This window comes from Pelophylax lessonae (genome assembly GCF_965119305.1).
Source record: "Pelophylax lessonae genome assembly, chromosome: 6".
NCBI classification, from domain to species: domain Eukaryota; kingdom Metazoa; phylum Chordata; class Amphibia; order Anura; family Ranidae; genus Pelophylax; species Pelophylax lessonae.
This window is the reverse complement of record NC_138773.1, coordinates 49328285-49353048: the sequence shown is the minus strand read 5'-3', so window position 1 is coordinate 49353048 and position 24764 is coordinate 49328285. Positions and strand designations below refer to the sequence as shown.

General features: G+C 42.7%; 1 protein-coding gene across 6 annotated transcripts in view; it reads right to left on the bottom strand.

The window, feature by feature from the left end:
* Positions 1–24764, bottom strand: part of MPRIP (myosin phosphatase Rho interacting protein) — a 312245-nt gene that overhangs the window by 79524 nt on the left and 207957 nt on the right. For 4 of the 6 annotated variants that reach the window (XM_082259997.1, XM_082260001.1, XM_082259999.1 and 1 more), the window contains exons 8-13: positions 20431–20566; positions 16215–16319; positions 11990–12046; positions 6040–6108; positions 5873–5962; positions 3146–3255 (exon numbers count right to left, since the gene is read on the bottom strand). In XM_082259997.1, the coding sequence (XP_082116123.1) occupies positions 3146–3255; positions 5873–5962; positions 6040–6108; positions 11990–12046; positions 16215–16319; positions 20431–20566 (567 nt within the window). Of the gene's footprint in view, positions 1–2917; positions 2957–3145; positions 3256–5872; positions 5963–6039; positions 6109–11989; positions 12047–16214; positions 16320–20430; positions 20567–24764 lie in introns of all 6 variants that reach the window. The other 2 variants (XM_082259996.1, XM_082259998.1) reach the window with 1 other exon arrangement.

Genomic DNA, 24764 nt, shown 5'->3' with positions numbered 1-24764 from the left:
TAATAAAAGCAATCCTAAATAAATCAAAAATGGTGCATCAAACTGTGCCCAAAGGATAATCCACAATATAATTGAAAAGTACAAAATCCAAAAATTCCAAATATACTGTGCATGGAAAATATATATGGAAAATATATGCGAGTCCAAAAAATGACTCTGTAAACGTGATAAACCAAATAATCTTGTGAGATTCCAGTGCTAATAATATGGTGACACCCAAATTAGATCCACCACCGATGTGCTCCACACCCATCAGATTAGCAACTCAGGAGTGAGCTCCCCTATCCCTCTCGTTTGTTTATTGGATGTATATATGCGCTTGGCAAGTTTAAATACATGTACGGGCATTATATATACACTTTTTCTTATTATTTAATAAAGTGTTTTAATGGTACTGCACCAGTGGGGTCCCCTTTTTATATGTTTTTTTCCACATGGTTTGGAGTAAAAGATAATCCCCCAACCTTTCGGTTCATATGAGGACCGCTGTCTGCATTGCCGAGGTGGAACACTACAGCCAACAGTATTATACACAGCGAAATTTGCCTTATCCACGAGAATGGTAGGCAACAAATGAGGGCGAGTTGCTAATCTGACAGGTGTGGAGCACATCGGTGGTGGATCTAATTTGGGTGTCACCATATCGTTAGTACTGGAATCTCACAAGATTATTTGGTTTATCACGTTTACAGAAGTCATTTTTTTGGACTTTAACCACTTAAGCCCCGGAAGATTTTACCCCTTTCCTGACTAGGGCCTATTTTGTGATTTGGCACTGCGTGACTTTAACAGACAATTGCGCGGTTGTGCGACGCTGTACCTAAACAAATTTGACGTCCTTTTTTTCCCCACAAACAGAGCTTTCTTTTGGTGGTATTTGATCACCTGTGCGATTTTTTGATCATGTGCTATAAACAGAAAAATAGCGTCAATTTTGCAAAAATAACAATATTTTTCACATTTTTTTTATATGAAATTCCAAAAAAAAAAAAAAATGTAAAAATCTAATTTTTTTTAACATTTTAGGCCAATTTTATTTTTACCATATGTTTGTTAAAAAAATTAGCAAAAAGTGTATTTTGATTGGTTTGCGCAAAAGTTATTGCGTTTACTAACAAAGGGAAAGATTTTTGTTGTTTTTTTTTTAACGCGTAATGGCGACGATCTGCGATTTTTTTTGCGGGACTGCGACATTGGGGCGGACAGATCGGACCCTTGACTGACATTTTTTACACTTTTGGGGTTACCAGTGACATTACTACAGTAATCAGTGCTATACATATACACTGCAACTGTAAAAATGACACTGGCAGTGAAGGGGTTAACTTTTTTTAAGAGGGAGGGGTTAAGTGTGTCCCTAGGGGCGTGTTTCTAACTGTGATTGGCTGTGGCTTGATGTGTAAGAACAGTGATCAACGGTCCTACATAGCACAACCGTTTGATCACCATTCTTACACAGGGAGAACTGACAGGCGGCTTTGTTTACATTAGCCGCCTGCCTTTCTCCCGCTGTCACGGACGATCGTGAGTGCCAGGCACATTCGCGCAGGGGGGGGTCCGTGACCGAGCAGGAGCGCGCATCCGGCGGCATGCGCTCGCTCCCAAAACCCTTACAGGCTAGCGACGTAGCCCTACTCGCTTTGCCTGTGAGGGGCTGACCGCCGATGTAAAAAGTCGTGTGGCAGTCGGCAAGTGGTTAATTTTTTGGACTCACATATATTTTCCATGCACAATATATTTGGATTTTTAGATTTTGTACTTTTCAATTTTATTGTGGATTTTCCTTTGGGCACAGTTTATTGATGCACCGTTTTTGATTTATTTAGGATTGCTTTTATTAATGGATGTTGTGCGCAACTAGTGTTATGTTTTTCTTTCACTAATTTTATCACTGGTTTATTTAAGTTGGGGTACACTGATATATATATATATATATAGTCAATTATATATATATATATATATATATATATATATATATATATATATATACACATACATACATACATACATACATACACACACACACACACACACACACACACACACACATTATATATATATATATATATATATATATATATATATTTTACACACGTAGAGCACATATATGGAATTGAGATTTTTTCATAAGAGTGTGTTGCATATATTTTTAACGCAAGATTTCTCACATTTTTATTTGAATAAAAAATCTACATCCACGGTCCTGCATATGTTAGCGCTAATGTTTACATGTGTACTCGACTATGCTTGTGCTCAGGGATATGTAAATAGTTTGTATTCTGCAGCGCCGACACGGATTACACATTGTTTACATTTTGGCACGGACGGATTCATTCATGTGGCAGCAGCTTATATACAGAATTACCTTGTCCTCAGTCCTTTATAACGACTGGACGTTGAGGTCATTCTGTGCATAAGCTGCCGCCCCACATGAATGACTCGTTCAGGACTATAAAACAATAGTATGTAATATCAGTGGGATCACTATAGTTTACATATTGGCCCTGAATGAGTCATTTATGTAGCGTTGGCGCATGATGTGAGCATCTCAGTTTTTATGAATATGTATATATGGGGTGTATGCCAGTTTAGGAGTTCAGACAACTCTTTACGCAAGATCTTGTGGTCAGCGAGATCCTTTGTGAAAACAATATAGTCACGTGCGACAGGCCTTAGACTGGAGTGCTCAAAGCCCCTCTGATTAGCTGCAGTAAATCTTAGCACTGTTCAGATCCCTGGGCTGTCAACGGATCCTAGTGAACGGACAAGGCTGCTTTCCAATATGATCTGGCTGCCCCCACTCTGCCGGGCGGCAGACACACTGCAAAAACTCTAGCCACAGAAGCAAAGCATGCAGGGAATCACAGAGAATACAAACCACAAGACGTTTATACAGGAGAGAACACAGCTTTCCAACCTGGGCTTCAGCACAGACAATTTCAGAGAGAAGCCTTTCCTGCGGTTAGCATGGAAATTAAAGAGATGGAGGAATGAGAACAGGAAGAGGAGCGGGAGATTTATAAAGGAATGCAGAGGAAGAGGAAGAGAGTATTAATAAAGGCCAATACTGCATCTGCTTAGGGCTAAAAAGGGTGTCCTCAAAGCAATGCGGCAATGGTGAAGAGACATTACTTGGGTGACTCACCTGGTGACGTCAGGGGCTGTGTTGGGTCGAACATGCTTCATGATGGTCTGTATCCAGTTCCTTCGGATGCCTGAAGTCATTGCAGACAGAATGAACTCCCCTTCTTTAGTCTGAACAAAACAAAGTTCAGAATTTCAATATTGCCTCCTTCTGACATACCTAACCCACAGATCGTCATAAAGTGAACCTGTCACACACACACATGCAGTGCAGGAAGAAATTCTCTGGGATCGAATGCCAAAGGATGACCACAAATATTCCTAGATACTTTATCAACAACCTGTGAACATCTGACCACCACACCTATACAAGCTTGTTGGACATGCCATTCCCAAATCACTAATAAAAAAGAAAAAAAAAAAATTACCCTCTTCCCCCTACTACAGCCTCCACTCTTCTGGGAAGTCTTTCCACAAGACTTTCGGAATGTTTTGCCCATTCAGCCAAAAGAACATAGGCGAAGTCAGGTACTGATGTTAGATCAGACAACCTGCTTCACAATCGGTGTTCCATTTTATACGAAAGGTGTTCAGTAGGGTTGAGGCCGCTATGCAGGCCACGCCATTCCGGAGATGTTTGATAAGAGGCCCTGGCTCATTCCAATTCATCCCAAAGACATTTGGTAGGGTTGAGGTCAGGGCTTTGTGCAGGACACTAAAGTTCCTCCACACCAAACTCATCAAACCATCTCTATGTTGGATGAAAAGACCTGGCTCATTCCAATTCATCCCAAAGGTGTTCAGTGGGTTGAGGTCAGGGCTCTGTGCAGGACACTCCAGTTCCTCCACTCTAAACTCATCAAATCAGGTCTTCACGGAGCTGGCTTCGTACACAGAGGTACAGTCATGTTGGAACAGAAATGGTTACCAAAAGGTTGGTAGAGCACAATTGTCTAATTTGTCTATGTATGCTCTAGTTTTAGCAGTGCCCTTCACCGGAACACCTGAACTTGATCATTTGGTGGAGTATCCACATATTTTTGTCCATACAAGGTATACAGTTGTGCTCATAAGTTTACAGACCCTGGCAGAATTGATGATTTCTTGGCCATTTTTCCGAGAATATGAATGATAACACAAAAACGTTTCTTTCACTCATGGTTAGTGTTTGGCTGAAGCCATTTATTATCAATCAATGGTTTACACTTTTTAAATCATAATGACAACAGAAACTACCCAAATGACCCCGATTAAAAGTTTACACACCCTGGTGATTTTGGCCTGATAACATGCACACAAGTTGACACAAAGGACTTTGAATGGCTATTAAAAGGTAACCATCCTCACCTGTGATCTGTTTGCTTGTAATTAGTGTGTGTGTATAAAATGTCAATGAGTTTCTGGACTCCTGACAGACCCTTGCATCTTTCATCCAGTGCTGCACTGACGTTTCTGGATTCTGAGTCATGGGGAAAGCAAAAGAATTGTCAAAGGATCTGCGGGAAAAGGTAGTTGAACTGTATAAAACAGGAAAGGGATATAAAAAGATATCCAAGGAATTGAGAATGCCAATCAGCAGTGTTGAAATTCTAATCAAGAAGTGGAAAATGAGGGATTCTGTTGAAACCAAACCCCCGTCAGGTAGGCCAAGTAAAATTTCAGCCACAACTGCCAGGAAAATTGTTCGGGATGCAAAGAAAAACCCACAAATAACTTGAGGTGAAATACAGGACTCTCTGAAAACATGGGGTGTGGTTGTTTCAAGATGCACAATAAGGATGCACTTGAAGAAAGATGGGCTGCATGGTCGAGTCGCCAGAAGAAAGCCATTACTACACAAATGTCACAAAGTATCCCGCTTACCATATGCCAAACAGCACAGAGACAAGCCTCAAACCTTCCGGCACAAAGTCATTTGGAGTGATGAGAGCAAAATTGAGCTTTTTGGCCACAACCATGAATGCTACATTTGGAGAGGAGTCAACAAGGCCTATGATGAAAGGTAGACCATTCCTACTGTGAAACACGGAGGTGGGTCGCTGATGTTTTGGGGATGTGTGAGCTACAAAGGCACAGGAAATTTGGTCAGAATTTATGGCAAGATGAATGCAGTATGTTATTAAAAAATGCTGAAGGAATATTTGCATTCATCAGCCCAGAAGATGCGCATGAGACGTACTTGGACATTCCAACATGACAATGATCCTAAACACAAGGCCAAGCTGGCCTGTCATTGGCTACAGCAGAATAAAGTGAAGGTTCTGGAGTGGCCATCTCAGTCTCCTGACCTCAATATCATTGAGCCACTCTGGGGAGATCTCAAACATGCCGTTCATGGAAGACAGCCCAAGAATTTACAGGAACTAGAGGCTTTATGCCAGGAAGAACGGGCAGCTTTACCATCTGAGAAGATAAAGAGCCTCATCCACAAATACCACTAAAGACTTCAAGCTGTCAATGATGTTAAAGGGGGCAATACACGGTATTAAGAACTGGGGTATGTAAACTTTTGATCAGGGTCATTTGGGTAGTTTCTGTTGTCATTAAGATTTAAAAAGAGAAAACACAGTTGATTGATAATAAATGGCTTCAGCCAAACACTAACCATGAGTGAAAGAAAAGTTTTTGTGTTAAAATTAATATTCTCTGAAAAATGGCCAAGAAATCATAAATTCTGCCAGGGTATGTAAACACCCAACAACTGTATGTAGACAGAACTGATGAGGTTTTAAGAGGAAAAGACTAAAGAAGAACAGTGTTGTATTATTTTAGTCATAATGTTTCTTACATGAATTTGAAATCCATAATTCCTCTGCACTGGAAACTCTGTGACATCGTAACAAGTTGACAAGTCAATCTCCCCATCCAAGTCGGCTGCCTGTTGGAGCAAAGAATGTAAGAGGATTCCAGTAACTGAGTGAGAAAACGACAGACTGGGAAGCAAAGTTTACTCACCTCCTCTGCCACGGAGTCCCTGTAATACCTCAGATTCTGGTCTGTCAGCACAAACCAATGCTTCTTCCACTAGAAAACATGCAGCAGAAGAATACAGAAATTAGAGAACATTATGCACATTAATGAAGAACTATGGGCTAAATATAACAAAAAACAAACAAACCGCAGCATCACAGGTAAATCTAAGTAGTTGTCTTTAATTCTATAATTCACAATATTCTAACTTTAATGCCAATATCTGGAGGTGTATGTCATCCCCTCCTTCCAGCAGGACACAACACTGCCGCACCCTTCCTCAAATTAGTGTTTTCGCCATTTGCGCCTGCCTGGCTAGAACTGCAGCATCACGTGGTGGTGTTACACAGGCACAGGTTCCCATCAAAGCATGGCCTCAAAATGGAAACTTAAAAGTGGTTGTGAACCCTTACATATACCCAGTGAAGTAACTAGCATCCAGTGATACAAAGAGATGAAACTAATCCTCCTATATAAGTTGTACCTGTTCATCTGGAGTCTTCTCTTCATCTAAATGCTAAATTTATAAAGCTTCAGTGAAAGCTCAGAAAAAAAAGGGCGAAGAGCTGAAATTACACACTGCAGAGATCAGTGAGGCGAGGTCTGAGAGCTGATTGGAGGGAAGAGACCACACATACACACACGATGTCCCCTTTTTTCTTTTGGTGTCAGGAAATCGCGTTCAGAAAGGTGAACTTTAACCACTTCCCACCCACCCTATAGGGAATTGATGGCGGAAAGGTGGTTGTATTATCCTTACACGCCGTCATATATCGGCGGCAGGATAATGCGCTCTGCGCGCCCCCTTACTCTGACACACCGCATCTCTGATCTTGGTAAAGAGCCTACTGACCACTAACCACTGCCACTAGAACCACCAGGGATGCCCACCAGGGATGGCAATCAGGGCTCAGGGAGCCCGCCAGTGCCCTCCCCATCAGTGCTGCCCACCAGTGTCCTCCCCATCAGTGCTGCCCACCAGTGCCCATCATTGCCATCTATCAGTGCCCTCCCCATCAGTGGCCATTATTGCCCACCAGTGCCCCCTATCAGTGTCGCCCATCAAATGCCCATCAGTGTCGCCTATCAGTGCCACCTATCAGTGCCCACCAGTGCCCCCTATCAGTGCCCACCAGTGCCCCCTATCAGTGCTGCCTATCAGTGGCCACAAATGCTGCCTATCAGTGCTGCATATTAGTGCCACCCCATCAGTGCCTCCTCAGTGCATGAAAAAAACGTATCTATTTACAAAATTTTATACCATAAACAAAAAAACTTTTTTTCCAAACTTTTCAGTCTTTTTTTATTTGTTTAGCAAAAAAAGAAAAAAAAATTGCGGTGATCAAATACCACCAAAAGAAAGCTCTATTTGTGGGGGGAAAATGACATAAATTTGGTGTAGGTACAGTGTTGCATGGCTGCGCAACACTGTACCTTGTCATTCAAAATGCAACAGCGCTAAAAGCTATAAATTGGCCTGGGTGGGAAGGGGGAAAAGTGCCCGGTATTGAAGTGGTTAAAGCAATTAAGCAATGCACCCCCTAGATTGTTAGATGCCAACCAGAGCACCCTTGTATACGGCAATATAGCTTATATCTTGACTATGAGATTGATCTACATTTGGATCGGGTGCCTCCATTTCTCACAGAAAAGTCACACTTTAAGTTACATAACTTCTCTGGCTGCTCAGTGGAGAAAGGACATCAAACTATTTTAGTGTTAATTATTGATGCTGTTTAATATTTCCACTGCCGTACTACACATACGGGTTTATAAAATAGCCACTAGAGGCAGATCTGTATTTCACTGTAATTACTTAGCCTCCTTGAGCTGCTGATATTACAGCCAGATAAGGAGCATATTGTATTCAGCAAGCCAGAAAAGAGACTGGAATCAATGTACTCTCAGACACTAGAGGACAGTCATCTGATTCAGACATTTATAAAGTGGATCACACAGCGATCTCATATCTTCAGGTAGCGGAGGATGAGGTCAGCTGGTTGCCATCAGAGGGAAATTAATGAGGGGACATCTTGTCATATGCCATCTTAAATAATAAAAATTAGAGAGGCACCAAAATTTCGGCGGCTGAAACATATTGGCCGAAAATGGTGTTTCCAGTATTTTGCAGATAATGGCGACGAAAACGCAAATCATTTTAAACACGATTTTATTGTGCTTATGGTGTGTTTTTCAAGTCATGTGACTCAAAGGCAGCATAAAAAATGTGACACAGGTGTGTTATTGATGCGCTATTTGTTTTAACCAAAAATGCAGCAAGCAAGTTTTTAACACCACGATGGAAGTGCAAGGGACCAGTGGGAAGACATACATAGAATTTAATGGGATGCATTTTTCTTGAGCTTTTCTTGCGTTAACCACTAGCCGACCGCCGCACGACTATATACACCGGCGGTCAGCCCCTCCTGGGCAAAGTGACGTATGGGTACGTCACTCGCCCACGAGCCTGTAGGGGGTGAGCGCGCGCCGCCGGCGGCACGCTCCCGCCCACGCTCGTTCACTAACATCCCCGCGCATGACCGGTGGCTCCGATGTCCGCCGGTCACTTGCGATCTCGCTCAGGAGAGGGAGAAAGGAACCATTTGTAAAGCCCGTCCATCTCGCACTGTTAAAGTCCCATTCTTGTGAGTTTTTACCTGTTTTTTATGGTTCAATAAACTAGATTCAACAGAGAGCATGAGATGGTGTCAATTTTTTGTTCCCTATATATTCCGAGGAGTGTCATCGAGGCTCTGTGGAGCCAAGTGGAGGGAGATAAAGGTGGAAGGAAACCAGCAGCATCCCAGGTGTTCTATATCTCTAGGGGGGGGGGGGGGGCTGCTTTATCTGACCTACTGGTAACCCAGGGATCAGATCACAAGGCGAGCAGCCGTGTGCACAGGTGAAGGCAATAACCAGCACTATAAGGCCTCATGCACACTGGACGTTATCAAAACGTCAGTAGAAAGCTGTAGAAGGAGTTTTTCAGCTTTTTTGCAGTAGCGTTTTTCAGCGTTTAGCTTTTTTCAGCTGTAGCGGGTTTTTTTATTAGTAAAACTACTGTATTTTCCCACAAAATCGTATGTCTCGAAAACGTTGATAAATGCTGAATAGCCACGTTTTTACAGCTAAAAAAAGCCTCTTAAAACCCACTCTGGGGGTTTTTCCAGCCAGAAAACTCCTAATAAAAGCCTATGTATACATGGGATAACACATAGGATAACATGCTGGGGAGCTTATTGGCTGTAGAAAAAAAAAAAAGTCTGACGCCAAAAAGTGCCACTGTAAAAACGTCCCGTGTGCATGAGGCCTAAAATTTAACCCAGCACGAGCACTTTGTAGTTATCTGCACTGCATGGTGGAATTATTTACAGAGGAAGAATTTTAGAAAGGCACTGTTGTTTCATGAACTTCACTGTTTGATTTATTGATTGATTAATGTTATTATATACCTTTTGGCGCAACACATTTTCTTTTTTTTTTTTTTGGAGTATTATAGGTTTTAGTGTGAAGTGAAAACGCTGTATGAGTGTAAGCGGCTTTGAGGTGGTTTATCATCACTATTTTGTTAACTATTTGTCATATTATTTTTATTTAATTTGATTGCATTAGATTGCACTGATTTTATTTATCAATACACAATATGTTGACTTTCCACCACTATTCACAGCTTGCGGTGAAATTGCATGCATTATGTGCTGTTTTAAAGTGGTTGTAGTCCCATGCACTTTAATGGGTCCTGTATGCCAGCAGTGCTGCCTGCCAAACACAGGTGGTGGCATGTAATGGTATCATTTTCTCCATTCTGCAACCTTTGCAGCTGGCCCTGCTAACTTGCAGTTAAGCGGTCAGGGTCGGCAAACCCGGCAGATCAACCACTTGTTTTTACAGTCCCCCAGCCGAATGTGTAACTAGACCCGAGTACCTTTGCTTTAAAGTGTTTCTCATTGTTTAGTTTAGGATAAAGTGGTGAGAATTAGAACCCCTGTCAGTTTTTATTTTATTTTTTTGTGCCCCTGCTAGAGAGATTCCCCATTTTTATTTGTCCTGGAGACTATTGTCACTGTGACTGAAAGGGATGGAAAGATCCAAAGTGTGTGTGTGTATAAATAGACTATAGGTCCTCGATGAATAAAACACAACTGCCTCCAAAACAGGCATTTACACTATAAATGCATTAAACGGTGTCACTGAACAATGGGGCACTATTGAGTAAGAGAAAGAGAGGAAGCCGAGGTCACAGGATACCCAACCCCTCCAAAATAAATAGTACTGCTGCTCCTGTGCGATTCATTTCCAGCAAGTGCTAAATCCATCTGTGAGCGTCTGCTTCTGTAACCAAACCCCAAGCGCTTCTCTTCCTACCCTTCTCCCAATATCCCGCAGACCCAGGAGGGGCGCAGCTGGCAGATGAATTAGGGTCATGATGTAAGCACTCCTCCCCTGCCAACTGTGCTTGTAAACACTGCGCCTGCATAACTTTCAGCTCACATCACAACAAGCCCACTCTGCGCAGACGGGAGCTGATGAACAAACACTGCGGCACAGGAGAACCTGTCTTTGGCTACTAGCATACACATCACAGCTCAAACAGTGTAGAAAAAGAAAAAGCTGTACTGCCTGCTATACAGAATAACTCTATTCTTGTGACAGTTAATAAACAAGGCAAGGATTAGACTGTCCGACTGTACAATCAGTACAGACTCCACTGAGAATTCCTTTAAAGAGAAAACAAACTTGAAAATAGTTTAATGACTTTGTAATGGGTTTCACATTCCAATCATTAGGTAAGTTCAGAACAGACAAGCAGGAAACGTTGGGAGTTGTAGCTCCTCCACAACAAAAGACTGCAGCTTGCTCAGTCCTGGACTAAACCAAAGGCCAGGACCAGGGAAATCTCAGTTGTGGAATAAACCAAAGGCCAGGGCTGGAGAAATCTCAGTGATGGAATACACCCAATGGCAGGGACGGAGAAATCTCAGTGATGGAATAAACCAAAGACCGGGGCTGGAGAAATCTCAGTGATGGAATACACCCAATGGAAGGCACGGAGAAATCTTAGTGATGGAATAAACCAAAGGCCAGAGCTGGAGAAATCTCAGTGATGGAATACACCCAATGGAAGGCACGGAGAAATCTCAGTGATGGAATACACCCAATGGAAGGCACGGAGAAATCTTAGTGATGGAATAAACCAAAGGCCAGAGCTGGAGAAATCTCAGTGATGGAATAAACCAGAGGTCGGGGCTGGAGAAATCTCAGTCCTGGAATGAACCGAATGCAAGGGCTGGACCAACGTCAATTCTGGAATAAACCAAAGGCCGGAGCTGGAAAAATCTCAATGTTGGGATAATCCAAAGGCCAGGGCTGGATATATCTCAGTGATGGAATACACCAATTGTCAAGCCGGACAAATCTCAGTACTGGAATAAATCGAAGGCCCGAGTTGGATGCATCTTACTCCTGGAATGAAATAAATCTAAGACCGTAGCTGCACACATCTCAGTCCTGGAATGAACCATATGCATGGGCTGGCCCAATCTCAATGTTGGAATAAACCAAAGGCTAAAGAAATCTCAATGTTGGAATAATCCAAAAGTCAGGGCTGGATATATCGTAGTGATAAAATACACCAAGGGTTAAGACGGACAAATCTCAGTACTGGAATAAATCTAGCTGGACACATCGCAGTCCTAAAATGAACCATATGCAAAGGCTAGACCAATCTCAGTTATGGAAAAAAACAAAGGCCAGGGCTAGACAAATCTTATTTCAGATATAAGCTAAATGACCGGGACTGGACAAATCTCAGGAGTTTTGAGGCTCCTAATGTTATGCAACTTTTCACCCTGTCAGACACAATGCACCACGTGTACAGAAAGTTCCACAGACTAACCCAGCCTCGCTTTGACCCTACCAGTGCAGTTCCACTCACCTGCCCATCTGGGTACTGTTTGGTCAACCAGCCCTTCTTGAAGTTCAGGAGGTCCGGCTGCAGAAAAAAAAAAATATTAAACAGCAGTTATCTTCATTATACCGGCTCAGACACATTTACACAGAAAATTACTAAGTCCTTGCCTCTTTTTTTTAAATCAAATAATTATAATGTGTAATGAAAAGTGACAAATACAGTACTAGACACACTAGGGATCTACAGCAAGACAAACTTGAAGAGAAAGAAAATTGAATTTGTCAGTCGCAGAAAGATCAATCACTTGGCATGGATAATTCATTAAAGCATTTCTGGAAGGCCTTTCGAAGGCAGTGCAACAGACTCACAGCTATAGTGCAGAGGGGCCCTTTCCTCCTGGTGTCTAAAACTACAAACCTTTTCTCTTCTCTCCAGCTTCATAGCTGGATGGTGATCGTCTACCCCGCTGAGCGCGCGAGGGTCACATCAGCTTCTTATACACTGATGCCAGTCATATGACCAGACCACCAGAATAACTCCCCTATCTACAAAGTACTAAAATACATTAAGGAACGAGCAGGGGGCTACAGAAAGCAGAAGAATTTGTTTTTGCCATCCGTTAACCCCTGATAAAGTTTGAGTTCGAGTCAGGTTTCCAATTTAAATTAAGACGGGGGTCCGAATGCAGAGACATCTCCAAAGGCGCCTGCGAGCGCAGCGTGCCAGCTATTTGTGAGACAGGGGTCCTGCTGTTCTGAGCTAGACGTGCCAAACATATCTGCACATAAAGACAGAAGCCCCATCGCCAAACAAAGTGTCCCATCCATTCTGCGCCTATTCCAATACGAGACACAATGTGACATTCTGAGAACAGCTGCCAATGCCTGCAACCTGAGAAGACATCCCAGCGATTCCTAGGAGAGGTGTCAGAAGGCATCTTATCGGCTACAAGGCTGCTACTTTGTGCTTTGTCTTAACTGCGCAGTTCACAAACCAGACTTTAAGTAAGACATTTATGTGTAAAAGTGCCACCTCCGAGGGGTTGTGTCTTTGACTGACCTGGTCAGAACCTTTTCCATGTGAATGATTACATGACTATCGTTGGCTGGAGTATATATGGTGACAAAATGGATGACACGGATAAGAAAATTACTGTGGCACATATTTACCTGTAATACTTATTGGGAATAGCTGTGTGGCTCACCATTATTAAACCCTAATGCCTAGTACACATGATGAAAAAATCAGACGAATAATACCGCTTTCGGAGCGATCGTCCAGTAATCTGATCTGATACACAGCTTTCGAGAGCTGATCACAACAGTTCTGGCAAAAATTATCCAAAAGGGACACAAACATGAAAAATGTTCTCGTAAGAGAAGAGAACAAATGATTTTCATGTAGTTACCGTATATACTCGAGTATAAGCCGAGTTTTTCAGCACATTTTTTTGTGCTGAAAACGTCCCCCTCAGCTTATACTCGAGTCAAAAAAAAAAAAAAAAGTTCCCGGCCGCTCCGACATGTTTAAGATTTAAAAATGGCGCCGCCCGGCGTATACATGTCACCGCGCATGCGCCGCCACTCGGGACAGGCCGGGAATAGCCAAACCAGCTTTCCCAAGCGGCGGCGGCGCGTGCGCAATGACGTGGCAGCGCCATTTTTAAAATGAAGGCGCCTCTGGAACAGGTAAGTGAAACACAGCCGCACTAGTATGCCCGCAACCCCGCATCCTCTTGTACCATGCTTGCCACCCTACATTCTCCTGTACCATGCCAGCCACACTGCATTCTCCTGTACCATGCCAGCCACACTGCATTCTCTTGTACCCTGCCAGCCACCCTGCATTCTCCTGTACCATGCCAGCCACACTACATTCTCCTGTACCATGCCAGCCACCCTGCATTCTCCTGTACCATGCCAGCCACACTGCATTCTCTTGTACCATGCCAGCGACCCTGCATTCTCCTGTACCATGCCAGCCACACTACATTCTCCTGTACCATGCCAGCCACACTGCATTCTCCTGTACCATGCCAGCCACACTGCATTCTCCTGTACCATGCCAGCCACCCTGCATTCCCCTGTACCATGCCAGCCACCCTGCATTCCCCTGTACCATGCCAGCCACCCTGCATTCTCCTGTACCATGCCAGCCACACTGCATTCTCACCCTAGGCTTATATTCGAGTCAATCATTTTTTCCATCTTTTTGTGGTAAAAGTAGGGGCCTCGGCTTATACTCGAGTCGGCTTATACTTGTGAGTATATACGGTAGTATGTTATTTGTACGAAAAAATAGTGTGTGCAGAAACTAACGAGTACATTACAATACAATACAAAACAATACTTCCGAAGTTGTATTCTTTCGTACGCAAATTCTCGTAACCATAGTAACCTATTGGTTTTTAATATGATACTAACATCCAAAAAAAAAAAAAAATTCATTCAATATTCTCATTGAGTGTATGAGGCTCAACTATGGGCACAATAAGCTTACCAGAGTTGAAACGGATTGAACACTCCATTTCCTCTAAAGCCAAATGACGTAATGTTTGCTTTCCTCTTTTTCCCGCAAATGTTCCTGTTTACTCCACCCATCTCCCTCCCCACCTAGCCATTCACAAAACACACAGCCTAAGCTTCCTTTTGTGAATGGCCAAGAGGAGGGGGGGAGGAGGGAGAGGCGGAGATGCGACCGTAATACGGAGGTCTATGAAACCTGTAGATCTTACATCCAATCGTACCACCCCCCCCCACAATCATACACACACACACACACACACTTGCAGGATGAAGAAGAAAGGTGTTTGTATTACACTGTTTTTGTAAAGCAAGCCAGCGGGGAGCCTTTCCTGCTGGCAGAACACAATGATCATTGCCGCTGGCAGTGATCGCATGGAAAAAATATGAGAGGCTGCTTGTACTGAAGACAAGCGATGGATCGACTTCAGTACAACCAGCCAGCCCATAGATGAATTGAATCTTGGCCAGTCCCTGCTGAACCGGTGATCGACATGTGATCCTTGCATGGCTGGCATGAAGTTCTTGTAAAGGTAAATTTTATTTTTGATTATTATTATTATTATAACAGACATGTCATACTTTCTGTTCTGTGCAATGGTTTTGCACAGAGCAGCCCCGTTCCTCCTCTTCTTGGGCGCCCTGCTACTGGCTCCTTCCGTCCACCAAATGCCCCCCCCCCCCCTGTGGGGGCACTCGTGCGAGCGAGCTCCTGAACCCTGCTCTGTGTGTCCATAACAGAAAGCAAGCAGAGCTCGGCCCCACCCCCTGCTTCCTTGTCACCGACAGCAGCAAAAGACTCCTGCTGCTGTATCTGAGCCAATGAGGAGCGAGAGAGCCCCGCCTTTTTGGCACGTCGCTGGATCAAGATTGGGCTCAGCTATGTATTTAGGGGGAGGTGCATGCTGAAGGGTTTTGACCTTATTGCATCCTCTCTAAGGCACTCTCATCGAGTGGGATGGGATGAGGGAGGGGGGAGGGAGGGAGGGATGGGACCCCCCCCCCCCCCTTTACATGCACAGTCTGGAGCTTTGGGTAGAAAAGTGCTGAAGCCTACCAGAAGAAAAGGGTAAGCAAAACACCTTATCCCTGCACGCCTAGAATAAACAGGCATGTATTCCTTGCAGTGCAGGGGGGCCCACCGCAAGAGTAAATGCTGTCTAATTCCCCAAGTTCAGCTTTAAAGTGTATGTCTGGCCAAAATAAAAAAACAAAAAACAAATCAGTACATCTCCACAATACACATATTTCTCAATTTATTTTTTTCTCTTTAAAACCAAAAATTACTTGGTGAGCCTTTCAATTAGTGAGCTCCTAACATCCTTGTTGACAATGCTGCTTCAACGGCAGTGAAATTCAAAGCAGTGTTGTCAAGCCTCAGTAAAATAGTAGGGTGTTCTGTAGTCCAGCAGGGGAGGACTGAACAGGGCTGACAACACTGCTTGGCCTTTCGGTGCAGTAGAGGCGCCATGTTGTTTGCTCAAACAGAAAATTAGGAGCTTGTTGGATTTCTAGCAGACCAACAGGTATTTTTGATCATGTAATTGTAGAGATGTAACGATTATTTTTTTTTTTTTTTGCCCTGACATACACCTGAAAGACTTCTCATAATTCCTCAGTAATGTAACAACCTTAAAAGAATTAGGAGATCATTTTACTGGATAAAACCATTTGTGCTTATAGAATCGTTAGATTAAAAGCTGCAGAGTCGGAACTTTTTGCCTTACCGTCATGGAGGACTCTGTAGACCTGCGATCCAGGGATTTTGCTCTTCGATATGATGACATATGAGAGGCAGAAACATCTGGAATGGAGGACACCCCGGTCTCATCCTGTTTACAAAGATACAGAGATAAAACTTGTGTTATGTAGAGTGCAAATACAGGCCTGGAGCTATAAAATGGATTCTGTGCATCTGGGGATCTCAGTCCCCTTGTAAAATGAAGTTTTCAAACAAAACTAGCCTCAAATGTATTTTTTTATGTTTAGTGCATGAGGTGTTACTGCAACGCAGTACTCTGCCGACAATACCTACATCATATTCCACCATACAAGGCCAGCACCTAAATCCTGAACCAAGATGCTGGCACAGGGATGTAGCAGGCGTGCCTGCATTGTAAAATCCTAACTGGGTGTATACAGGCTGTCTAACACAGATCAATTCCCCTGCTGCAGTCTCTCACCCTGTGACTTGGCAGAAAGTTACGCTGAACAGTCTTGAGTGAGTGATGACTGGGGGAGGGGAGACAATGGAAATGCTTTTTCTTGGCTTTAGCAAAAGGATGACAAATTCTTCAGCGGCAATAATTTATCCACAAGCTAACTTGCCATGGTTACACATACTGTATATCTCTTCCTGGCTATATCCAAAAGGTGAGCACTAATATTTTAGGTGCTGGAAACATGCTCTGCTGCCTCGTTTTGTTTTCTTCTGTTACATCATTCTCCCAAGGTGCTCTTTTGAGGCCTCGGCACGTCACTAAAAAACTGCCTACGAATCATAAAGTTCTAATTTTGCTTTAGATTGGGACATGTCAGGAATTTACTTATGCTGACTTGTAAAGTTACCCATAGGTCTTAAAAGTCGTGGTTGTCAAGGAAAACATCAAAACACAAACATCAATACAAACCATGTGTTAGAACCGAAATATCAAATGCATCAGCAACAGAGAGCTCTGCTGAATAAGCCGATGTCTCCTTATATAACCAAATAGAATGATTGTGCACCCCACCCAATGGCCGACAATTGTACCTCTGCATCACAGATTCTATAAAACACAGTGCTGATTTACCTTTATCTAGACTGATGTCTCTTTAAAAGGCAAAAGTACCATATAATCCAAATACACTTTCTCTCATAATAGAGAAAATAGCAGCGCTGTGTTACATGAATCAATTCGTGATATAAAAAAACAAAAATGTAATAGTCCAAAGAAATTTATAATAACAAGAAAGAAAAATCACCCAGAGTTACCCTTGTGTAGAAGATTGTATATATGTATACAAATATAAGTCCACCGTTTCCCTGGACAAAGCCGTGATGATGAATCGTGCCAGAACATGGCTGCATGGCAACCGAAAGTGATGCAATACAGTCTACCGGAAGTGACGCTCCAGAAGTGATGGTGGTGCGACGAAGGTGCGGTCAGTTGAGACACCGATTCCATCTTCCTAGCTATGTTTGACACCGGTGACTTTATGCAGTGTTAAGGCTATAAAGATTTAGATTTAAGTCCACTGTTTATAAGTCCTGATGAACCCTGTGAGAATCTTCTCAATAATGTGCAAACTTTTCACCACGTGCTAAAGTGTCACCAGCTCCCAGTAGGACACTCACCGGATTATATTGCCTCAAATTCTCATATTTGGCATAATGCACATTATCTCTTTAATAGATCCACTCCACAATCGGGACTCTTGAGACCAACTTGTTCATATACAACAATTTTGTTCATAATTGTTGTAACTCCAATTGTGTAGTATGTTAAAAACACCATTTATTTCCCATCTTTCTAAAACTGCACTCACAAGCCCAAAAATCTTTATAGCCTTCACATTACATAAAGTCACTACAGTGACTGGCCAAGCATAGCCAGGAAAATGGAATCAGCAACTCACCCGACCGCTCCTCCATCACACGTCCATATTGCTTCCCTTCCATTTGACGTACAGCAAGGGTCTGATGTGTTTCTTCATCACGACTTTGTTCAGGGAAAACTGTGGACGTATATTTGTGTGTATGAGTATATATATATATATATATATATACACACACACATACACACACACACACTGAACAAAATTATAAACTCAACACTTGTTTTTGCCCCCATTTTTCATGAGCTGAACTCAAAGATCGAAGTCTTTTTCTGTGTACACCAAAGGCCCATTTCTCTCAAATATTGTTCACAAATCTGTCCAAATCTGTGTTAGTGAGCGCTTCTCCTTTGCCGAGATAATCCATCCACCTCACAGGTGTGGCATATCAAGATGCTGATTAGACAGCATGATTATTGCACAGGTGTGCCTTAGGCTGGCCACAATAAAAGTCCACTCTAAAATGTGCAGTTTTATCACACAGCACAATGCCACAGATGTCGCAAATTTTGAGAGAGCGTGCAATTGGCATGCTGACTGCAGGAATGTCCACCAGAGCTGTTGCCCGTGAATTGAATGTTAATTTCTCTACCAAAGGCGTTTCAGAGAATTTGGCAGTACATACAACCGGCCTCACAACCGCAGACCACGTGTAACCACACCAGCCCAGGACCTCCACATCCAACATATTCACCTCCAAGATAGTCTGAGACCAGCCACCCGGACAGCTGCTGCAACATTCGGTTTGCATAACCAAAGAATTTCTGCATAAACTGTCAGAAACCTTCTCAGGGAAGCTCATCTGCATGCTCGTCGTCCTCATTGGGGTCTCGACCTGACTGCAGTTCATCGTTGTAACCACCTTGCATGGGCAAATGCTCACAATCGATGGCGTCTGGCACTTTGGAGAGGTGTTCTCTTCACGGTTGAATTCCGGTTTTCACTGTACAGGGCAGATGGCATACAGCGGTGGGGTTATGGTATGGGGAGACGTATGTTATGGACAATGAACCCAGGTGCATTTTATTGATGGCATTTTGAATGCACAGAGATACCGTGACGGGATCCTGAGGCCCATTGTTGTGCCATTCATTCATGACCATCACCTCATGTTGCAGCATGATAATGCATGGCCCCTTGTTGCAAGGATCTGTACACAATTCCTGGAAGCTGAAAACATCCCAGTTCTTGCATGGCCAGCATACTCATCGGACATGTCACCCATTGAGCATGTTTGGGATGCTCTGGATCGGCGTATATGACAGCGTGTTCCAGGTCCTGACAATGTCCAGCAACTTCGCATAGCCATTGAAGAGTGGACCAACATTCCACAGGCCACAAAAACCAACCTAATCAACTCTTAGCGAAGGAGTTGTGTGGCACTGTGTGAGACAAATGGTGGTCACGCCAGATACTGACTGGTTTTCGGACCCCCTTTCCCCCAATACAGTAAAACTGCACATTTTAGAGTGGCCTTTATTTTGGCCAGCCTAAGGTACACCTGTGAAATAATCATGCTGTCTAATCAGCATCTTGATATGCCACACCTGTGAGGTGGATGGATTATCTCAGCAAAGGAGAAGCGCTCACTAACACAGATTTAGACAGATTTGTGAACAATATTTGAGAGAAATAGGCCTTTCGTGTACATAGAAAAAGTCTTAGATCTTTGAGTTCAGCTCATGAAAAATGGGGCAAAAACAAAAGTGTTGCTTTTATAATTTTGTTCAGTGTGTGTGTGTGTGTGTATATATATATACACACACACATACATACACATATGATTGATTAATGTAAGATAGCATTGCTATTTTCTCTATTATATGGGAGAAAGCATATTTGGACATCGCCTTACAGCCTTCCTTTAAGGGACAAACTCCCCTCTCTTGCAGCTTTTAATATCCAACCTTACAAATACTCTTTTGCCTTAAAAATCCCAAAAGAGGATTTGCAAGTTTAGGTACCAAAAGCTAGTAGAGGGGAGTTTGTCTACAAAATTTTGTTGAAGGCCTTCCAAGAAGAGTGGAGGCAGTTATGGTTCCAAAAAAAAAAAATATATATATATATATATATATATATATATATATATATATATATATATATATATATATATATATATATATATGCCTGTGGTTTTGGCATGGGATGCTCATTTAAATATAATGGTAAAGTGTGCAAAAACTTGCTTTGAGGCATACAGAGGTCATCCATACTGCATAGGTGGATGGTTATATAATGCAATCAATGTCAACCTTAATTTTGGGCAAGCGAGCTGCTACCTTGGTTGGTAAGCCCTTTGCCATGTGTTACTCCATAACTAACCACTAAAAATCACCCTAACATTACCCTTTTCCTGGGAAAGGTGCGCTTTTCGCTGCGCCCCTGTCGAGCCTCACTGGTCGGAGCTGCAGAACAATTGGTCTCCATTTGTTCTGGCTTCTCGATATCCAGAGCTTCAAACTTCTCAATAACCAGAGAGCGCCTAGAAGAAGGGGACAAAAGAGAAGTAGAGGACATAAGCGCCAGAGCACACCCTTCAGATGATGGACCGACATAAATGGACAATACAACACACAAAAAAGAAAATACAAAACCATCTCCTCCATATCAGCATCCCCAGAAACTCAGCACAGTATAGTTAAGCAGCACCAACAAATAAATTCAGCTCTGTTTCCTTTAAAGCCAGTTCTTCAAGACGGGTAACTCTCCGTATGTTTGGTTCCAGGAACTGCCTTGTGTCTTTGTGCTGAACCACCATGACTTCAGTCCCTGTGAAGCCTCGTAATTACAATGCAAGAAGATACAACTGATGACAATCACCCAGATCTAACCTCAGATCATCTTCTGCGGAGTAAGGGGAAAGGCTGAAAGTCTTGTCTTTTCCATCCTTAGATGCCAGGAAACAGCTATCCCCTAATGCTCCCAGTTTAGGCCTGCCACTGGTCTTCACTAAAGCTGGCCATACACTGTAAGGTTTTGTTAACACTTGCCTTAAAATGTAGCAATGGACACGCTGTTTTTAAAGCACTCTGAATGCCAATCAAAGCATCTGTCACTAAATAAAATGGTTCCCTTATAGTACTGTTCAAACATGCATTTGCTTTGCTTCAACAGTTATACCCCATGTCACTTTCTGCGTGCTTCAAAGCGTCTCCAAAGCCTCCATTAAAGTCTATGATAAAGCATGCTAACAGCACCGGAAGCTTTTGAGAGGCTTCTATTTGGCATTACCTTTGCTTTGGAGGTATTGCAGGTATGAGATATCCCTGTATGCACTAAGAAACCAACAAGCAAACGGGAAAGACGTCATTAGCAGTTACTTCCAGTTCATGTGTATACATTCTGGAAATGTCTGATGCAGACGTCACATCTGGTGTGCGGCATCGAGCAGCAGGAAGGTGAGCAACATTGGAGTAATATAGCGGATGGTGAGCAGGGACTGGAGAAAGAGGACTGAGCCACACAGGATCAGCAGAGCTGGGGGACCAGAGCAGGAGAAACTATCAGACGTCATACGTGGTGCACAGCGTGGGAGCAATATAGCAAGAGGTGTGGGGAGCATAGACCAGACAATGAGGAGGATCAGCAAACCAGAAGAGCAGCAGAGCTGGGGGTTACTACTGAACAGGGCATCAGCAGAGCTGGGGGTACTACTGAGCAGGGAATCTGCTGAACAAGGGTACTAATAAGCTGGGGATCTGCTGAACAAAGGTACTAATAATAATCTGGGGATCTGCTTAACAAGAGTACCAATAAGCTGGGGATCTGCTGAACAGGGGTACTACTGAGTCTGGGTTCTACTGGGCCCCTACACACAGGGCATTTGCCAAGTTTCATGAAAGCATCATATAAGCATCAAAAATAAAGAATGTTGAAGAAGTAGGCGCTTTTATGTGTGTTGAAGTGTTACTAAACCCACAACAGTAAAATCAGTCTGTATATGCAGTAAAGCATGCTTGTTATACTCACTGTGGAACCTAAGGGATTAATCCTCTGCATTGTGTAAAAAGGCTGTTTGATTCTGTCTTCTCTGATCATCCCGTTCTTTGCACATGCTCAGTTGGGTGTGTGTTGTTCGAGAGTTTTCTTTTTTTTTTTTGTTATTGGGAGAGTGCATGTGGTCAGCACATGGCCAATCGAAGCTGTCCAGACAGAGGGTCAGGGGTTCAGGGGAGAAGGAAAACTCCTTTTACAAGCGTTAACCAGACACTGATAGAAGTCACAAGACTGCTATATACTGCTGATCATTAAATGTATTTAGCAGTTTATATTTACTAAAAATATTGCATTTCCTTATTCTGTGTACTGTGGGAGACCAGATATAGTGAATGCAGGTTCTAGGTTTAGTAACACTTTAGAGTTGAAGCAAGTGTAAACGAGCAAAGGAACTGCATTGAAAATTGTCAGTCAAACAGTACCTGCAGCCAATCAGCTGCCGTCAATGTTCAGGTATTCCAACACCAATGCTAGCAAACTATAACAGAGGAAGTAAACTTCCATCTCTTGCTTTTACCTATAGGCAAGCTTATAATAAGGCTTACCAATAGGTAGTGTAAATATCTTCTAAACATGTACCGTTTATGAGATATTTACTGTATATGCAGCCAGTGACATCACTGGCACATGCGCTTTGAAGGAACGACCACCCATGCCACTTCTTCAGCGCCTGTGCAGTGAACGGCAGATCCCCTGCGTATGCGTGAAAGTGACGTCATCTTGGCTCCAGCCAGTCACAGAGCCGGAGTCCACAAACCTGAAAACAAAAACAAGCCTGCAGTGCTGACATCTTGATTCTGGAAGAGCTTTGTTTTAAGGTAAGTTTAACAATGTGCTAGTATGTGATGTATACTAGCACATTATGACATTGCCTTGCAGGTACCAAAAAAAAATGTCCAGCCATTTAATATGAAAATAGCAGATTTAGGTAAATTGACCCCTTTGAAATCAGACCTTTTATGAAAGCAATATTGTAAACAGTATTATTTATACAGCAATGTATAAAAAAACTTTAAAACATGGCATAACCTGGCATAACCCGGCATAACCCGGGATTTCAGCATTGAGAATGCCAAACTTAGAAGACAGCCTGATGTGTCATTTCAGCAACTCTGGTATGTAATTCCTCTATTTGGATATTAACAACTGTTTTATTGGTTGGTGCTGCTTACTTTTTAACCACACTATCCTCAATCAGCCTTCACCTTTACAACAAAAAGCAGAGCCCTAACTTTACAAGAGACAACTGATGAATGCATCTATCTTTCAAGAACAATAAATAATAAATCAACATCATAAAATATACATAAAGATGGAAGCAAATTCCCTAAGCTCGCTAACATCAAACAAACTGGATTCTTTTATCTGCAGCTTTTCCTATTAATGCAAACAGCTCTTCCTTAAAGTAGCCTGATCACACGAATAAAGTGTAGGCTGCCATGCTGTAGGTGGCAGTGGCACGGGACCATGAGAACACAAACTTTTGGTAATCTCATTGGAACCTAGCGACCCAATTGGTTGCATTCTCAGGTATATCGGCTCACCCATCAGATTGGGCATCTGCCTCACCTGTTGGTGACAGGTTCACTTAATAGGAAATGCTGCAGTTTGCATCTTGCTATGTACAATAAACATTTCTAGATAGGTAAAAAAAAAGATGAAAAGACAAATATCGAGCAGGGTAACGTCTTGTATCAGGAAACATTTAGAATCTGGAGGACCAGTGATTGTCATTTTTTTTATTATAATGTGCTGCATACATTAAGTCAATTAACATGAACAAAATGGAGGTGATATAGTACATCCTCCAACACACAGGCAGCCGGGGTGGAAGGAGGAACTTCTGTGTAGGGCCTATTCTCTTAGGGTTTCTCACTTAAAAATAACCGTTGCTGAGAAAGTACTTAGGCTGCCATTGCTTTTGAAAATGCTAGTTTCTCTATCGTTCATTGACAGACACAGCTTCATATCTTCATTGACCGTTGGGTTATGCTGCTCTTCCTAGGAGTAGGACAACCCAACGGCCAATGAATATATGAAGCTGTGTCCATCAATGAACATCAGAGAAAAAGATTTTACGGTAAGACAAAAATCCAGTTTTCCATAAACCGATTAACTGCCCCCAAACAAAGATGCTTGCTCCAGTGTAGTGACTTCTAATGTATTTTGGCTAGAGGCAACTGACAACCAGGGGTTTTAGAAGTGGGTTATCATTGGCAGGCTCCATATTCTCTCAGTACAGATCCCTATTATTAACCTGTATCAGCTTCCATCAAAACACTAAGCCAAAGATGTGCTAGGAAGGGAGATTATGAAGAACCATCTAGTTAATGAGAACCTTCAAGTGTTCCCTAGTCCAGCACCATTCTAATGCTAAATCAGTCCACTGCAAATCCCTTATAGACACTGCTTTACTTTTCTTCTAAAGAGCCCAAAATCTGAACCCATGTAGTTCTGTTTACATAAACCTTTGTTTTACCTCAGGTGTTCATGTGTAAAACATTTTTGAGGCATATTTGGGCATCAGAAATATAAAAGGATCTGTGCTGGGTTTGCTAAAGATCAACATTAACATAACCCCTAAAAGTAATACTGCACCTAGATCTAAAGAAACACGATTGGGTCCGCCTGTCCGTTTTTCAGGCGGACCTGATCGGGTCCGCCCATTGACCTCTATGGGAAGG